The following is a 15,851-nucleotide window of genomic DNA, read 5'->3' as shown; positions in this document are numbered from 1 at the left end:
TGCTGCGACGTTTCAGGGCAGAGCCCAATCCTGAAACACCGGCTGACTTTGAAGTGCCCCGCTACGGAAATCTGTCAAGCCATTAAGCGAAAAGAAAGAGAAAACCAGAAAGCCAGCAGTAAATGCTAACGAAAGGCATGCTGGAGTTTTCATTGAGAGGGGAAGCTACTCTCCAGGGACGTCTGTTTGTTATATGCTGCAGTCTTCAATAACATAACGAAGTCTGACAACGTTAAGGCAGTCAGACGTCGATGCATGTAGATTCTGCTTTGAATACGGCCCCATTATATAAGATGCTGATCCAATATCGACCTCCTTCCTGGGGAGCCCTGCTTTTGGATCAGGATCCAAGTAAGCAACGCCTTTGATTAACATGACTTTCATGCTGAAGGCATCAAGAGAGGCAGTAATTTATAACAGTTCAAATAGGCATAATGCCTCTCGACTACTCATCCTAAGCTTTGTTCTGATCAGTAATCTCCTGTGTGGACAACATGCTCTACTTCCCAAAATTTGTGTTGAGGGAGCTCCTACTTTTTCTTTTCTTTTCTTTCCCCTTTTTTCTCTTTTATTTAGTTATAGAATACTACATCAGGCAAAGTAAGTTTAATCTAAAATTAATTTATATGCTTTTAGTGAGAAAGGAACTACCGACCTGTGTTTGGAACCACTAAACGGCCACCCAGGTGTCCAAAAATGGCAGTTGTCTTCAGCTCACTTTTTGTTGAAATAGAAGACAGGTTCTGAATGTACGTAGCCTTATTCCTAGCCTGTATTGTACCAAAAGCTCTGTTCCCATGAGGAAAAGTTCCGGAATGTGCCTTTCCATGATATTCAGCCCTCTCGGTCACCCCTAGGGACACCATGAACGAACTCTGCACTTTGACTTTGATGTCTGACAGTGGGTTGAAGAGTGATGACTCTGTCATGAGCTCCTTGTCCATGGGATCCTGCAGGCAGATCGGCCCGCTGTACGTCCTGCTCACCGTCAGGTCAGGCTGCATGGAGGAGTTCAACAGCAGGGAGTTACCTGGCAGGAGGAAGCAGAGCAGGGAGTTGGCGACTGCATTAAGATGCTAAATCAGAATGCTCTTCTTGACCTCCCCACTGTTCCCTTTTTGACTTGCTGATCCTTCCCAATACTCTCCGAGCTCAAAACCACAGAAGGTAATGTTAAACATGAAATGATGGTACAGATCTAACAGTACTTGATCACTACATTTCCACGCTTCAGGCAACTCCAGAGTGTGTGAATCCAAGAAGGAGCTTCCTTTTTGTTTGGATTCGGGTTTCTGTGCATCACTTTCTTTAAATTAAAGCCCATTGGGTGAAATCGCATCTTCCTGCAGACCTTTTCCATGAGCTTACACGAAACAACAGCTTCATGCCTGAGGGAAACTGCGTTGAGAAGAAAGTGGGACAAGAGTAATGTAGGGAAAAATACCACAGTTATTCAGTTAGGAGCGTTTCAGCTCGCAAAACACTCTCGAAAAAAGAGGAAGAGTGGGTAGATTTGGGGTCTGAATCCTTTAGCTGGTTTCTGTTCTTTGTTTGTTTTTCATTGGGTTTGTTGGTTGGTTGGTTGGTTGTTTTTTAGTAAATAAAGTTTTCTGAAGTAACCAATTTTCTGGAAATTATCTGTACTGCGTCCCTGAAAATCTGATCACTAAGAGACTGCAGATTGAGTTGCTAACAATAGAGTATATTATTATATACTAGCTTATAACACATATTATATTATTATATTAACATAACACATATAGTGTGTGTTTACAGAATTTATATAGTAATTCTATTATTATATGCTATATTATATTATAAATGCTTTTCTCCAAAGAACAAAATTTGGATCATGCTATTCCCTTGTCCACAGGTCAGTTTTGTGCTCTCTTTTCTCACCAGACCGAATGGAGAATTGGCCTTTTTATCCAGCTGCATTGTTTAGATTAGAAATGCTCTTATTTAAAAACCCCACAGACAGAGAATCCAAAGTAACAAACTGACCTCATAGCGCCCTGGCATAGGACAGAAACTGGTGTGCTCAAACATTCTCCGTGTCCAGGACTAATGTTTTTGCCACACTAAGTCAATCAAACAATTCCCCAGACTCAAACCAAGACTTTCATGGCAAAACGAACAGAGGACAAAGTCACTCTTGGAGACGGCCAGTGAGAATTGCACGCCTCTAATTAAAGGCTTGGCTTTTTAACTGAATGAGTAAATATCCTTCAAACATCCTTGTCTACATCCTGTGATTTATGTTTGGTGAGGAATGTCTCCCGGAAAGTAAAGTAACTGTAAAAACAACAATGCCACCACACACATATGAAAACCCACTGAACAACAAAATCAAATCCCAAACCACCCACAAAACCCAGCACAAAACTCTGCAACGTATTTCCCTTTTCTGAAGAAGGAAGAGACATGGGGACACTTTCACAGCCCACCAACACACCCACCCACCCGCAATAAGGCAGAGCTCTATGTTGGAGCATCAGCACAGAATTCACGAAACACAGCTTTAAAGTAATGGCCATTTGTACTCCTCCCCGCCTTTCTGTCTGAAGTAAGTAATATTCCAGAAAGCAGAGAAATATGGGATGATTTGGGTTGGAAGGGACCTCAAAGACCATCCAGTCCCACCCCCTGCCATGGGCAGGGACACCTCCCACTGGATCAGGGGCTCCAAACCCCATCCAACCTGGCCTGGAACCCCTCCAGGGATGGGGCAGCCACCACTGCTCTGGGCAACCTGGGCCAGGGCCTCCCCACCCTCACAGGAAAACATTTCTCCCCAAGATCTCATCTCAATATCCCCTCTTTCAGCTGAAAAACGTTCCCCCTCATCCTGTCCCTGCCCTCCCTGATCCAGAGCCCCTCCCCAGCTTTCCTGGAGCCCCTTTCAGCACTGGAAGCTGCTCTAAGGTCTCCCCAGAGCCTTTTATCCAGGCTGAACAACTCTCTCAGCTTGGCCTCTTATCGGAGTTGCTCCAGGTATATCCAAGTGGTCTTTTTAGTAAAAATATTTCTTCCACATTTTACAGTATTGGTGTTTTTCTGAAGATTTTTGTTTCTTTTTAAATCAATGCAGGTTTTCAAACATTTATTTCCCACCAACCTCAGAATGTGGATGTTTGCACGCCAATAGCACCTTACACAAATACTTAAAAGTTGAGTTTCTAAAGTTACCAGAAAAATACTAATTACTTTTATTGGAATAAATAGAAGATCCATAACTGACCAGGAAGCAACTACAGACATACTTTATTTTTGGTTTATTTGGGTTTTTTGTAAGTCCTAATGTCAGTTTAGAAGGGAGTGACAGTATTTCTAAAGCACTTAAGAATGTGGTCATGAAAGATTAAGTGTTGTCCAAGTTGCAATGACAGTAAGAAACAGTTCCAGCCATCCTCTTCCTTGAACCACAGCTCCCCATCCCTGGCTTCCACCACATCTGCTCGGCATTAAGCCAAGACAGCTCAGTCATTGAGTATGAGCTTAGTATCTCCGCAGTAGGAGCTCTGGAGGGAAGAAAATGAAATCACAACACTAACCTTGTCTGACTGTTTTAAAATTAAATGTCTGGAAGCCTCCTGTCAGTGCAGATGAATCAATCACATCCACGCCGTACTCACTCTGACTCCGTCTGTAAAGAGTAACGCCAACCGCCAGCACCGCTACAGCAATGACTGCTGCTCCCAGGCCGGAGTACAAGGCAATGTCGCTGGCAGTCTCAATGTCTGAAAGGAGAAAAAGTGGGGATCAAGTCAGCAACACTCACAAAAGCGGTTAAACCATCCACAAAGGGCACTGTGCGAGGCCACAGACACGTGGTCAGGGAGGCAGAGCTTGGGACATAAATGTGGAGTGGAACACAGCAGGAGAGTGGAGCACAGAGGGACACTGGAAAGCACGAGCTGATGTCCTGATGCATCGCTCCATTTGGTGGGCTCACGTTGTTTTAGGGATTTCATCATGGTCTTCACAGTTTGTTTTCAAATGGGAGAGTTGGACTTGTGACTGTCAGAAGCATATTCCCACTAAATAGTCTCTCTCTAGTTTCTAAGTTTTAGGCTTGCAAGAGGTCACAAATCCTCAAAAATACCTTAGTGAAGATTTCCCCTTCCTCCTCTTTATTTTCTAAGAAGGAACAGACTGTCCTCTCCACTGCTCAGAGACCCCGCAGATCTCAGACTCCTGCAAGCATCTTCAGTCCTTACAAACAGGCTGGAAACCAAACCTTCTCTGTGACCACATCCATGCATGAAGCCTACACCCAAGTTTTGTAAGATTTCAAACTTCTAGAGCAGAGTTCTTTCAGTTCTTTGAAAGAACGAATCCAAATGAAACCCGCAATATTACGTAATTGAATTATCCAGTCCCGTTATTCTGGATCTTCTGGGATTTGGGACCACGCACCATGAAATTAAATTACTTGGCAAGTACACTTAGTGGGTCCTTAGATAGTTCCCTTAGTACCAAACTCCAGTTTAGAGGAAGAGGTGATCATGTGTTCACCCAATACATCACTCGTTATCCTTGTGTGTGCGCTGCTGCTATCGAGTGAGAAGCACTCGGCACAGAAATGCATTTAGTTATAACACATGACAGTGACAAAAGAATCAGCAAATCCAGACTACCCCATATCAGTAAATAATCTGCAATGTACAGAAAGAGGGTAGGAAGTTAAATTCAGCATTTAATAAATAGCCAATTACTGAAAGGACTTAATTAGTATTTGGGAGGAGACTTCTCTTGTGCATTCGTTTTTCTGCAGAGAGTCAGATAACTTCATTTCAGCTGAATTTTTAGAATGAAGGTGCAACTTCAGACCACTGAGATGAAAGGAATGAGTACCTACAGGCAACATCAGAAACACCAACTTTCCTGGCTCACCAGTTCCTTACGCAAATGAAACGCCTGCCAGCTAACAGCACGGCAGCCGCATTCCTGGGAAGGCAGAGCAGCTGCCGAAGGCAAGAGCCGAGTGCGAATGGTCCCTGACACAAGCGAGATGCCGTGTGAGTCGCAGCAGCAAGGAAACGAGTGGGCAAACACTGCTTTGAGGAGGCTGGAGCACCTGGGAGGTCTCCTGTCAATAAGGCGATGTTACCGATCCTTTAGCAGTTGAATCAAAAGTGAAACAAACCGTTTGGCTCAAATGTCCTCAACAGAAAACGCCCTTTCCATCCCTGTTCTCAAACTGTTCCCAGTTAACGCCAAATACAGCATTCCAACATCCCATTCAAGCCAACCCAAACGATTTGAAATCAGCTTTACTCCAAGCGCTCATTAGCCCCGTGAAGCAAGGACGCTGGTTTGGAAACCTGGATCAGATGTGAATGATGGGAACCTATTCCTATCGCAAAGGAAAAACCCACCCCCAACCCCAAAGAAACCAACACAGAGTCCAGAGGGGAAGGATGACCTCTACGGAACAGCAGATTGTGAACTACATTGACTTAACAAAGCTGGGGAGGGGCTGCTCACAAAGGCTTTAGTGACAGGACAAAGGGCAATGGGTATAAACTGGAGAGGGGCAGATTTGGACTGGATATAAGGAGGGATTTCTTCACCATGAGGGTGGGGAGGCCCTGGCCCAGGGTGCCCAGAGCAGTGGTGGCTGCCCCATCCCTGGAGGGGTTCCAGGCCAGGTTGGATGGGGCTCGGAGCCCCTGATCCAGTGGGAGGTGTCCCTGCCCATGGCAGGGGGTGGGACTGGATGGGCTTTGAGGTCCCTTCCAACCCAAACTATTCTATGATTTATCTTAGAAGAGTGACAACCACGAGTGACACGGTATTCCTTTGAATTGTTCACACGGAAAACAACTGCTTCAGAAAGGAGGCTTTTGTCTTTATGGTAGTTCTTATTTCTTTAGAAACAAACACTGTTCGGGTGTTTTCAACTAATTTTAATCCTTTCCCCTTTCTATCGAGTCTGCTGCATAATTACTTTTATGGGAGACTGGCAATTAAAGAAAAAGAAAAGCACGATAGATCTGGGGAATGGGGTGATTTTCTACTTTCCTTTTTTCCCAGAAGGGAGCAAAGTGGAAAACAAACTAAAAAAGATAAAAAAAAATATAGTCATCCAATTACTCTTTAATGAACTGCATCGTCCCGGCCCAGTGGAGCGAAGGGCTCCCGTAAAGCACTACAATTTCCGCACTTTTCAGTTACAGGAACCATGTTGGTGGTTAATTGTAGCCTATATTTCACTCCACCTACTGACACTGTTACACAACATTTATTGAAAGCACATTTGATAGTAATGAAGTTTCTATTAACTATGATTAAGTTTCATAAAGCACCTGAAGATAATTTAAGATGTGCAGGAGCAGAAAATGAAACATTTGGTTTAGTACATTAGGAAACGTAATTGATTAAATTATCTCATTTACAGTAAGTGCTTTCCAGGAGCTATGCAGGGCGTATATTTCCCCCCGTCTGCCATTAGAGTTGTTAGGAGAGGGGGAAGATTTCTCCAGCTTCCCATCCTCTCCCAGTTTTCTGTCGCTCTCCCCTTCCATACTCTGAAGTCCATCTCTTCAGCCGTCCAGTCTTTGAGAACAAGCATCAAAAATCAGGCAATCGTGTCAGAGGTTACTTAATTGAGAAAAAAACCTTGTCCTACTACCTTCATAATTGACTTTGATTTTGCATTAGTGATGATTCACGCGGTCCTTAACTCAGTTCCTATTTCGCTGAAGAGCAACAGGCTGTGTTATATGTTCCTAACCCTACAAAGAAACCCTTCAACTCTCCTAGGTTTATACGCTAAAAATCAATTCCATTAAAGTTACTTTTTGTAATAAATCAGAAAATAAAGCGTTTTGACTTATGTTCTGCCAAGATTCTCTAATTCAATGGGAACTGTGCAGATAATAAAAAAAAAAGGTATCAATCTCCTGCACTAAGTTATGACACAGACGGACTGAATGTGTCCAATTAGGAGATGATTCCAGGGAGACAAAGACAAGACAAAATTAAAAGGCCTTAAGCAGCCAAGGAAACCACAGTGCAGTATTGAGCTACGTACGTTTGATCTTGTGTATCTACATGCCTTTCATTTGAAATGGAAAGGAGAAATTATCTCATGGAAGCCTTATGTGCATTCAGACCAGTTCAATGGGCAAAGCTGGGTGGTTACCACGCGTCCTATACAACCACATCATATCAAGAGCTCTTAAAAAGCTACTCTGGACAATCCCTGTGCTTCTCTAGAATTATTAATTTTATCTCATCAAATTTCTGCTGCAATTTAGTTACATTCCTTTGTTAATAGCTAGGAAGTTATCTGATAAAACAGATAACATGTCGGATAACATGGATTGGAACTTTACCAGTTCCTTTAAAACTTGTGAAGGGAGGAATGCTCTGGGATCCCACCACCAAACGGGCTTTGTTCAAGCCAGCGATAAATTCTGCTGGGGAATGTTTTGACCTTGCAGCTTTGAGCATGGAGCTCAAAGGAAACAGAGTTCAGGTAAAGATTTCCACATTTCTAGAATCATAGAATCACCAGGTTGGAAAGGATACACTGGGTCATCGATGCACTGGGTTATCCAACCATTCCTAACACTCCCTAAACCATACCCCTCAGCACCTCATCCACCCGTCCCTTAAACACCTCCACCCCCTCCCCTGGATGGCCTCTGCCAGTGCCCAATGACCCTTTCCGTGAAGATTTTTTTCCCCATGTCCAGCCTTAACTTCCCCTGGCGGAGCTTCAGGCCATTCCCTCTTGTCCTGTCCTCTGTCACTGGGGAGAAGAGCCCAGCTCCCTCCTCTCCACAACCTCCTTTCAGGTAGTTGTAGAGAGTAATAAGGTCTCCCCTCAGCCTCCTCTTCTCCAGGCTGAACACCCCCAGCTCTCTCAGCCGCTCCTCGTCAGACGTTCTCCAGCCCCTCACCAGCTTCGTTGCTCTTCTCTGGACACGCTCCAGAGCCTCAACATCCTTCTTGTGGTGAGGGGCCCAGAACTGAACACAGTACTCAAGGTGCGGTCTCACCAGTGCCGAGCACAGAGGGAGAATCCCCTCCCTGGACCTGCTGGTCACACCGTTTCTGATCCAAGCCAAGATGCCATTGGCCTTCTTGGCCACCTGGGAAAAAAAATATCACTTCCCTAATGATTTAGGGTGCACATTCCATAAAATGCCAAATAAGCCAATGACCCTACGTCCCTATATCCTGGAGGAACGCTCAAGACTCAAGCCTAAATATTTTAGTATGTAATAGAAGAATCTGTCTACAAAGAAGACACAAATAATCACAACTGTTGAATCAGCACAGGCAGATTCTTTTTTCAACTCCTTCAAAGGCACTGAGCCCAAACTGTGTTTATTTACTTATTTGTCAGAATCCAAAGGGAATTTTTTGTTGAAAATTAGGCAAAAATCCTCAAAACTCTACGATTTACAAAAAGAAAAAGCAACATCTTCACTTAAAAACAGACAGGCCTCATGGAAATTGTGGGTTTGATGAAGTTGTGTTGGGTATTTTTTCCTCTATATTTTCTTTTTTAACAAAATCTTTCAGCCAATTCACTCCAAACATGAACCAAAACTCCACTGAACTCAATCCAAGGCTGAGAAACAAAGAGAGCAGGACAGGAGCCTCCCAAAGCAGTAGATAAATGATGTCTATATACCCTTTGCAGGTTAATGCATATAAACACCCTTTACCAGCTGACAAATGACGGCTGAAGGGAGCTGAACAAGATTACAGAGCCTGCAGCAGACCCAGATTTGAACCAAGCAGCCTGTATGAATTGCTTTTTTTCCAATTACAAGTCCTCAAGAGATCCATTCCAAGACAAGCCCGCGCAGAAAGGGCTCCCAGTCAGACACAAACTGCTGAAGAACGGTCACTTCTCTATTTTTAGTCTAAACCCTATGATCACAAAGTTGCTAAGATGATGCTTTCAGATGTGAAAGCTCTTCACGTAACCTTCAGTTTTATTTAGCTCCTAAACAAACAAAACAACAGCAGAGGAGAGAAATCATATTTACAAGAGAAAAAAAAAATAACTTACTTTGGGATTTTATTTCATGAAGAGGTTTTTTATCTGAGAGAGAAAGAGAGAGAGAGAGAGAGAAAGTTGCACTTAATAAATTTACATGGAGCACATCCATTTTCTACATCGCTTCTGCCCAGCTCTACAAATGAAACATTTTCTCCTTGTTTGCTGACAATATGAATATTTTATGTTGTCCATATTTTTCCCCTCGTCTTTTTTATTTTTTTTTTCCTAAATCTATTTCAAGATGTTTCTTTGCAGTAATTTCTCACTTGGTTAATTCAAGGATTTGTTAGTCTTATTGGATGCTTTTATTTAGAATATGATACATCTCAGCAATAAGGCAGTTCGAGACTTTGAAGTGGATCACTTGGAAAGGAAAGTCAGTTACAAATTCGTTATTTCTTTGTGTGTTTGATGTATGGAAAGGTTCATGATGGACATTGCAAAAAGTAACTTAAAAAATAGAAGAATGTACAGTATGTTGACAGTTATTTATCTAAACAGACACCGCTAATGACACCTCGATGTGTATGGAAAGAACAATGGGCTACCATGCACATGCAAATATATTATAAAATAGGTTTTATACAGCAGTGCATCTGTCAAAAATGAGACTTCTCTGTCTCCCTCGTAATAAGCATTGGAGTTATCATTTATACACCTGGAAGAGGAACGGGAGACTCGGGCTTGCAGCACCCACACTGCACGGGCGCAGATGCTATGGGTGCAACAAAGCACCCACTGGGCACCGCCGTCCCAGCGCAGCCCCAGAGGGAACATGCTGTGATGTCCAAGACCCGACTTATAGGCTCTCTGTGTGGCGTTGCTGGGACTGTCTCAAGTTCCCCTGATCCAGAGGGAGGTGTCCCTGCTCTTGGCAGGAGGTTGGAGCTGGATGGGCCATAAGGTCCCTTCCAACCCAAACCATTCTATGGGGTTGGGACTGGATGGGCTTTGACGTCCCTTCCAACCCAAATCGTTCTATGAGTCAACTATCTTTTGCGTTTCTTTATGCGTGAAGGACCTGACCATGGTTACCTCTGCAGGTCGGTCACTGGCACAGTCACTGCTCCGCAGCCCTGTGATCCACACTGGAAAACAGCTGCCTTAACAGAAACCATGTCAAGGTACCAGATGTTCAGGTTAGTGATAACGTAAGCAAACTAATTATGAGGCACCTTCTCTAATTTCTACTATTTGTGAAAATGATCGGTTTACTAAAACTTAACCCAAAAGACTCTTGGATTTCGGCTTTGCCAAAAAGCTGTGTGTGGGGGCTTTTTACTCTTGTTTTTATTTCTGCTAGGAAATGATGCACATAAACAACAAAGAACAGCGTTAGACTTGAGCTTTGCATCGGAAACAAACATTTTCATGCTGCTGACATACACTGCTCTCTACAGAAAGCGGCAGCAGCATTCAAATGCATTTGCTGTATAAACTGGTGCGACTGCAGATCCAGAAGCCTCCTGGCAATATTCAGTATCACAGCTCGTTGAAAAGTGGAAAACAAAATTATTTGTGATTTGTGATGCATTAGTACAAACATGTTTGCAGTTCATCTGCTTACGGCCCGCTTGTTTGTTTCTTTTTGGGGGCATTGGGAAAAGAAATCAATATTTTTTGAAGTTATAAAAAATAACTTTAAAGCAAATAGATGAAACAAAAAACTCCACAAACCTCTCTCGTCTATTAAGCAAAGAAAAAGCTTTTACCTCTGCAAGACAGAGAGAAATCCACCATGGGAAAGAATACTACTGAGAGTACTGGTACGGAATAAACAACGGAAGAACAAATATGCAGGAAACTGCTAAGTTATTGCGACTGTCTGGAGTGAATGTGACCTTTAGATTCGGATGGAGTCAATCTCTGGTTTTCTCCCAACTGCCTGGCAATCTTTCATTTACATCAAAATATAATGGCAGTGTTTGGTTTATGGTTGGATTAGGTGATCTTAAAAGGTCCTTTCCAACCTCAAGAATGTGAAAAAACAAAATAACCCCACCTCTCTTCTGCCTATCGGTCTGTATCTACTCAACTCTTACAAGAGCTAATAGAAACTCCCCAAAAGAAAAGCACTTTCAGTTGCTCCTCAGGGAAGGACTGGACCACCTGGATCCCTCCAGAACATCAAAAACCAGAGTGCGGAAAAGGACATTCCTGGGTCTGAACAGGTGCCACCTTTGTGTTATTTCCACCCTCTCCTGCCAGGGACTGAGTCCGGAACCGGAGCGCAGACCCCAACTCATCACTATTTCCCTTATGGAACCCCAAATCTGAACATTCACACTAGGGATTAGTACTTTTTCTCCAGTTCAGAACCAGGCTCACGTTTCCTGGGCTGCTTACGTTCTCACCCTTACTTATGCTTAATTTCTTATTTGTTAACCAAAGAGATGTTCTATTTCTACTTTTGCCTCACGAAAGGAACAGATTTAACAAGTTGTGCCTGACAAATAACCTCCAAGAGCTGAGTTTGCTGTAGCGCAGCACTGCATTTCCTCCCCAGTTCCCTATGGGACGAAGAGCAGAGCAGAAAAGCCACACGGTTGAAGAAGAACAGGGGAAAAAGATTTGTTAAAAAATAGGGTAATTGCATCAATTCCTATTAGCTGAGAAAGCAATTACAGTCCTAAAAATAATCTGACAAAAGTATATCCATACAGCACGACCCATAAAGGAGTAATAACATCACACTCCGAGATGAAACAAGAGACACTTAATCCTTCAGTCTATTTGAATGGACAAGGAAATTCAGCTTTCAGGACCAACGCATTGTCCCTGCGATGACCGAGCACAGCAAACGGAGGGGACCGACTTCATGAAAACACAGAGAACAATCCGAGCTCCACTCGTCACCTACCAGGAACAGCTTACACACCACGAGGCTTTTGCTTCCTCTCTTCCTAAGGAGCTCCAGGGCAGCACTGCCGCGGACAAGGGGTGACACTGACCACACGCTCGCCTCCAAATTACACTGGAGTAGATTTTCTTTCCCCACAAAACACCTGGAGATCAGTTTCTGATCCCAGCATTAGGTGAAAAATCACTGGAGTGCGTGTGGCAGAGAGAAACCTGCTGTTATATTGGTCTAAGAGTTACTGTTGGACATTGCTGTGAGGTCACGGCTTCCCAAACTCCCACCTCACCTTAGAAGAGGAACAGGAATACTTCACCCAGTGAGATTTCTGCTTGGAAAATCCAGCGGCGGCAGTTTCCCCCCACCCCAGCCATTCAGATAAGCTGAGAATTTAATTCTTTTAATTTTAAATAGTATTGCGCTGATGTCAACACACGCATCCCCGGGAGGCTGAGCTTTTGAATGGCTTTCCATTTCAATCACGAAATTTGGGTTTTATCGCTTATGCCACTTATCCTTTGTGAAATGATTTGATAGTTCATTTGCAACATCAAAGTTCTATTTTACAGACTTTGTGTTTCACAGCTGACACTTAAGTTGACTGATTCAGTACAAAATTTATTCATATTTAAAAAAATGCTTTTTGTGTCTTTTTACCCATAACGATCCATTTAGTTATTTTAAAGAAGGCACGGGCTTTACACATCGTGTATTAAGAGCATTTAAGTCCCATGTGTAGCAAAGCGATTGGCTTCTGAAGGAGGAAGCTTCTGCTTCTCCAGAGATGTTTTCAGACACGCACTGTTTACTTCGCTTCTGTTTGCACTTTTTCTTAAAATTGTGTCTATAAAGTGATTCTAAATGTCATGGCAAAAAAAAAAGTAAACAACTTCTGAAAAGGCAATGATGAAACCCTGGGCTGGTTCCACCGATTGCAACTTAGGGCAGTTTACTGTGTGGCTGCACTGGTGTTAACCAGGTTAGTTCATCAATACTAACACCGTCTGCACAAGTGGCAGAAAACATAAAGCGCAGGGTAGAAACCTGGTCCAAAGAGCTTGGTTTTATATAAGGCACACAACAGACAACAATAATAATAGCAGCAATGATAATAATGCCGCTAATTATTTAAGCTAACTATTCCAATAGCCCATCTACCAAATGCTTTGGTGGGAAGGGCCTTCTTTCAATGCTTGCTATTGCGCATCTTACTCAGCACCTTACCAGAGCTGAAGTGAGACAGCATCTGGGAAGCTGTACTTCACTGGAATGTGGTCTACGAACAGAGAACCTATGTCTCCAGAGTTGCCAACATGACATCTTTTAGGCATTACATTTAACAACAGAAAGAATAAATACTCTGTCTGCCCTCTACACATATCTCTATTGTGACAGGACTGTCATGGAATGTCTTTTCTTTCTTTCCTTCCTTCCTTTCTTTATACTTTCTTTGAGAAGGTGAATTGGCAATTGGCTCCTTACAGCCTGGAGCTTTTTGCTTTCCACTCCTAGTGATGGTTTTTTGCAGGACCTTTCAGAAGGCAACCTGCTTTGTTTTCCACAGCCAAAACTACTGCACTTCCACCCACTGGAAAAAGCCAACCCCCTGTCTCCCACCCCTCTGAGAGTGAGGGAGCTGTTGGAGCCAGCTGACATCCCAGCCTCCTGCTGCTGAAGAAACCTGCACACAAACTTCCCACTAAAGCTGCAGGCTGGACAGATTTAAGCCTGAATTCTTATTCAGAGTTCAGTGTGGGTAACCTGGACTGAGGTGAAAGGTTGTTTGTTAAGAGAAAGCAGCCCCATACAGAGCTTGTTCTCTGTGACACCGCAGAACACTGCACAAATGCCCTGACCTGCACAGAGTTCAGCCGAGAGAACTCTACATGGCAGTGTTTATTTCTTACTATGAAAAACAGTCTTGTTCTGGGGAACGCAGACACGTTTAAAAAAGCTCAAACCAAACATTGCACTGGTAAGGTGGCCGTGAATCCAAACACCAGTCCCTTCCCCTGTATGTAGAGCAACACGGATAGAGAGACTTCATTTGACCAGTAAGTGAAACTCTTGTTGATACAAAAAGCTTCAGAGGGCTTTATCCTAGAATAGTTCCTGAAAAGGCACTCTCGGAATAAGCAGTAAATATCCGAGATCGTCCTGCAAGCACAGCACCAACCTTTTGCATTCTGTGACATCTGAGGACTCGCAATGATATTGAAGTGATAATTCACCCCTGAACAGAGCCAAGGGTCAGGCTCACGGCAACCAAAGATGTTAGGAGTCCTTCACTGGAGAGGTTAATAAAGTGTGTGGCTGTGACACCTCGGGACACGATTTAGCAGGCGCGGTGGTGTTGGCTGATGGTTGGACTGGATGATCTTAGAGGTCTTTTCCAACCTTAACAATTCTATGATTCTAAGCGTGGGCAACACAAATCCAGTGACTCAGAAACCTCTGTGGATTTCAACCCTGACAGAGGCAACCCTCTGAAAACAATCTGTTCTTTTCAGAGCAATAGTTCAGCCAGAAAAGTTCTGCTGCCCCGGGTGGGTGTGTGGCAGATGCACGGCACTGCTTGGAACACAGCCCGTGGCTCCTAAAGACAGTCAAGCACCAATTGTTACTCACCTTGAATGCAAAGCCCTTCCGTGCAGTTCTCCGACTCCTGGCTCAAGCCCTCGCAGTACTTCCCACCGTTCCTTGGAGGCGGTGCGATACATTCCCGAACTCTCAAATGCTCGCACTCCGGGCTGCACACAGACCACTCGCTCCACACCTCCCAGTTTCCGTCCACTGAATGGGGAGGAAGAAAAACCAGGCATCATCACCACACACCTACGTGGGGCAGTTAAGAGGTCCTACCAAGAACACGTGTTTCATAGCTCTCCTCAAGTCACAGCAAGTGAAACAAAGTCTAATTCTCAGGATAAATAAACATAGTTTTATCAGATGTGAAGCTGAAATGCAGCACTGGCAATGCCACCTCAAGTGTGCAATAGGGAAGCTTTTAAAACAGCCCCAGTTAAAACAGCACATTTTTCTGCAAACAGAGGGAATTAAAACTGCAGGAGGCAGCATCCCCATTGCCACCTGGACATTAGCTTCCAACATTTCAGTCAAATTCTGCCTTAGAACAGGCTGATGTAGAGAGGCCACACATTTTCCTACCAAATAAAATGATGCTGACATCTACAAAATGTGCATAACTGGCCTTGTAGACTTCTACCAAGAGCCCTGAGCAAGACAACGGATCAATACGTTGCTTTGCTGACTGTTTTACAGCTGTCTCTGACCTGAACGAGAAGGGATTCTACAGTTCCCTTTCTTTTCCACGCATAAATCAGACTGAAGAGCAGTCAGATGACCACAGAGACAAATACAAACAATACTAAATTCTTTAAATCACAGTTCAGAATGTGTCGTATCTAAAAAACTCATGAAAGCTAGGAGAAAGATCTGCCAGAATCCAGACAAGTTTTGCTGTGATCACAGGCAAATGTGTGTACACAGTCCTGCCAACTTTCTGCATCTGTGTAGGTGAAACACCAATTCCGAATTCGATAACAGAACTTTCAGGTGAGCAAATGAGGAAATGCAGTGTCCGGGGATGTAACACAATGCTCCAAGTGTAGCACAACCTCAATTCCAGAAGGTTTATACACTTGAAAGCAAACCTTTGCAAGCTAAATACTACTTTTAAGTGAAGCTCTCAGCTTAGGTTTCTGCATTTCTCTGTCCCACGTTACCAACATCCGCTCCCCTTTCCCTCTGCCCCCACCCACTTACAGCAATTCTCACACCGAACCAGGTGGTGTTTTGTTGTTCAGTATTTAGTGAGCACCGCTGTAAGGTAAAGCACTGACAAATCTGGCAGATGAGCCCTACACGCGGCTCAGAGCTGCAGTCCAAACAAGGATCCAAGTATTTCCAATTTCCTTCCTGACCTCGGTGGGCTTTTCAAAGCAC

General features: G+C 43.7%; 1 protein-coding gene across 6 annotated transcripts in view; it reads right to left on the bottom strand.

Moving 5' to 3' along the window:
* UNC5D (unc-5 netrin receptor D) overlaps positions 1 to 15,851 on the bottom strand; it is a 152,157-nt gene that overhangs the window by 28,680 nt on the left and 107,626 nt on the right. For 3 of the 6 annotated variants that reach the window (XM_054088979.1, XM_054088978.1, XM_054088974.1), the window contains exons 7-10: positions 14,514 to 14,678; positions 9,038 to 9,070; positions 3,555 to 3,740; positions 656 to 1,030 (exon numbers count right to left, since the gene is read on the bottom strand). In XM_054088979.1, the coding sequence (XP_053944954.1) occupies positions 656 to 1,030; positions 3,555 to 3,740; positions 9,038 to 9,070; positions 14,514 to 14,678 (759 nt within the window). The remainder of the gene's footprint in view (positions 1 to 655; positions 1,031 to 3,554; positions 3,741 to 9,037; positions 9,071 to 14,513; positions 14,679 to 15,851) is intronic. The other 3 variants (XM_054088976.1, XM_054088975.1, XM_054088977.1) reach the window with 3 other exon arrangements.

This window comes from Cuculus canorus, chromosome 26 (genome assembly GCF_017976375.1).
Source record: "Cuculus canorus isolate bCucCan1 chromosome 26, bCucCan1.pri, whole genome shotgun sequence".
Taxonomy (NCBI): domain Eukaryota; kingdom Metazoa; phylum Chordata; class Aves; order Cuculiformes; family Cuculidae; genus Cuculus; species Cuculus canorus.
The sequence above is the reverse complement of the archived record's forward strand: the minus strand, read 5'-3'. Positions and strand labels throughout refer to the sequence as shown.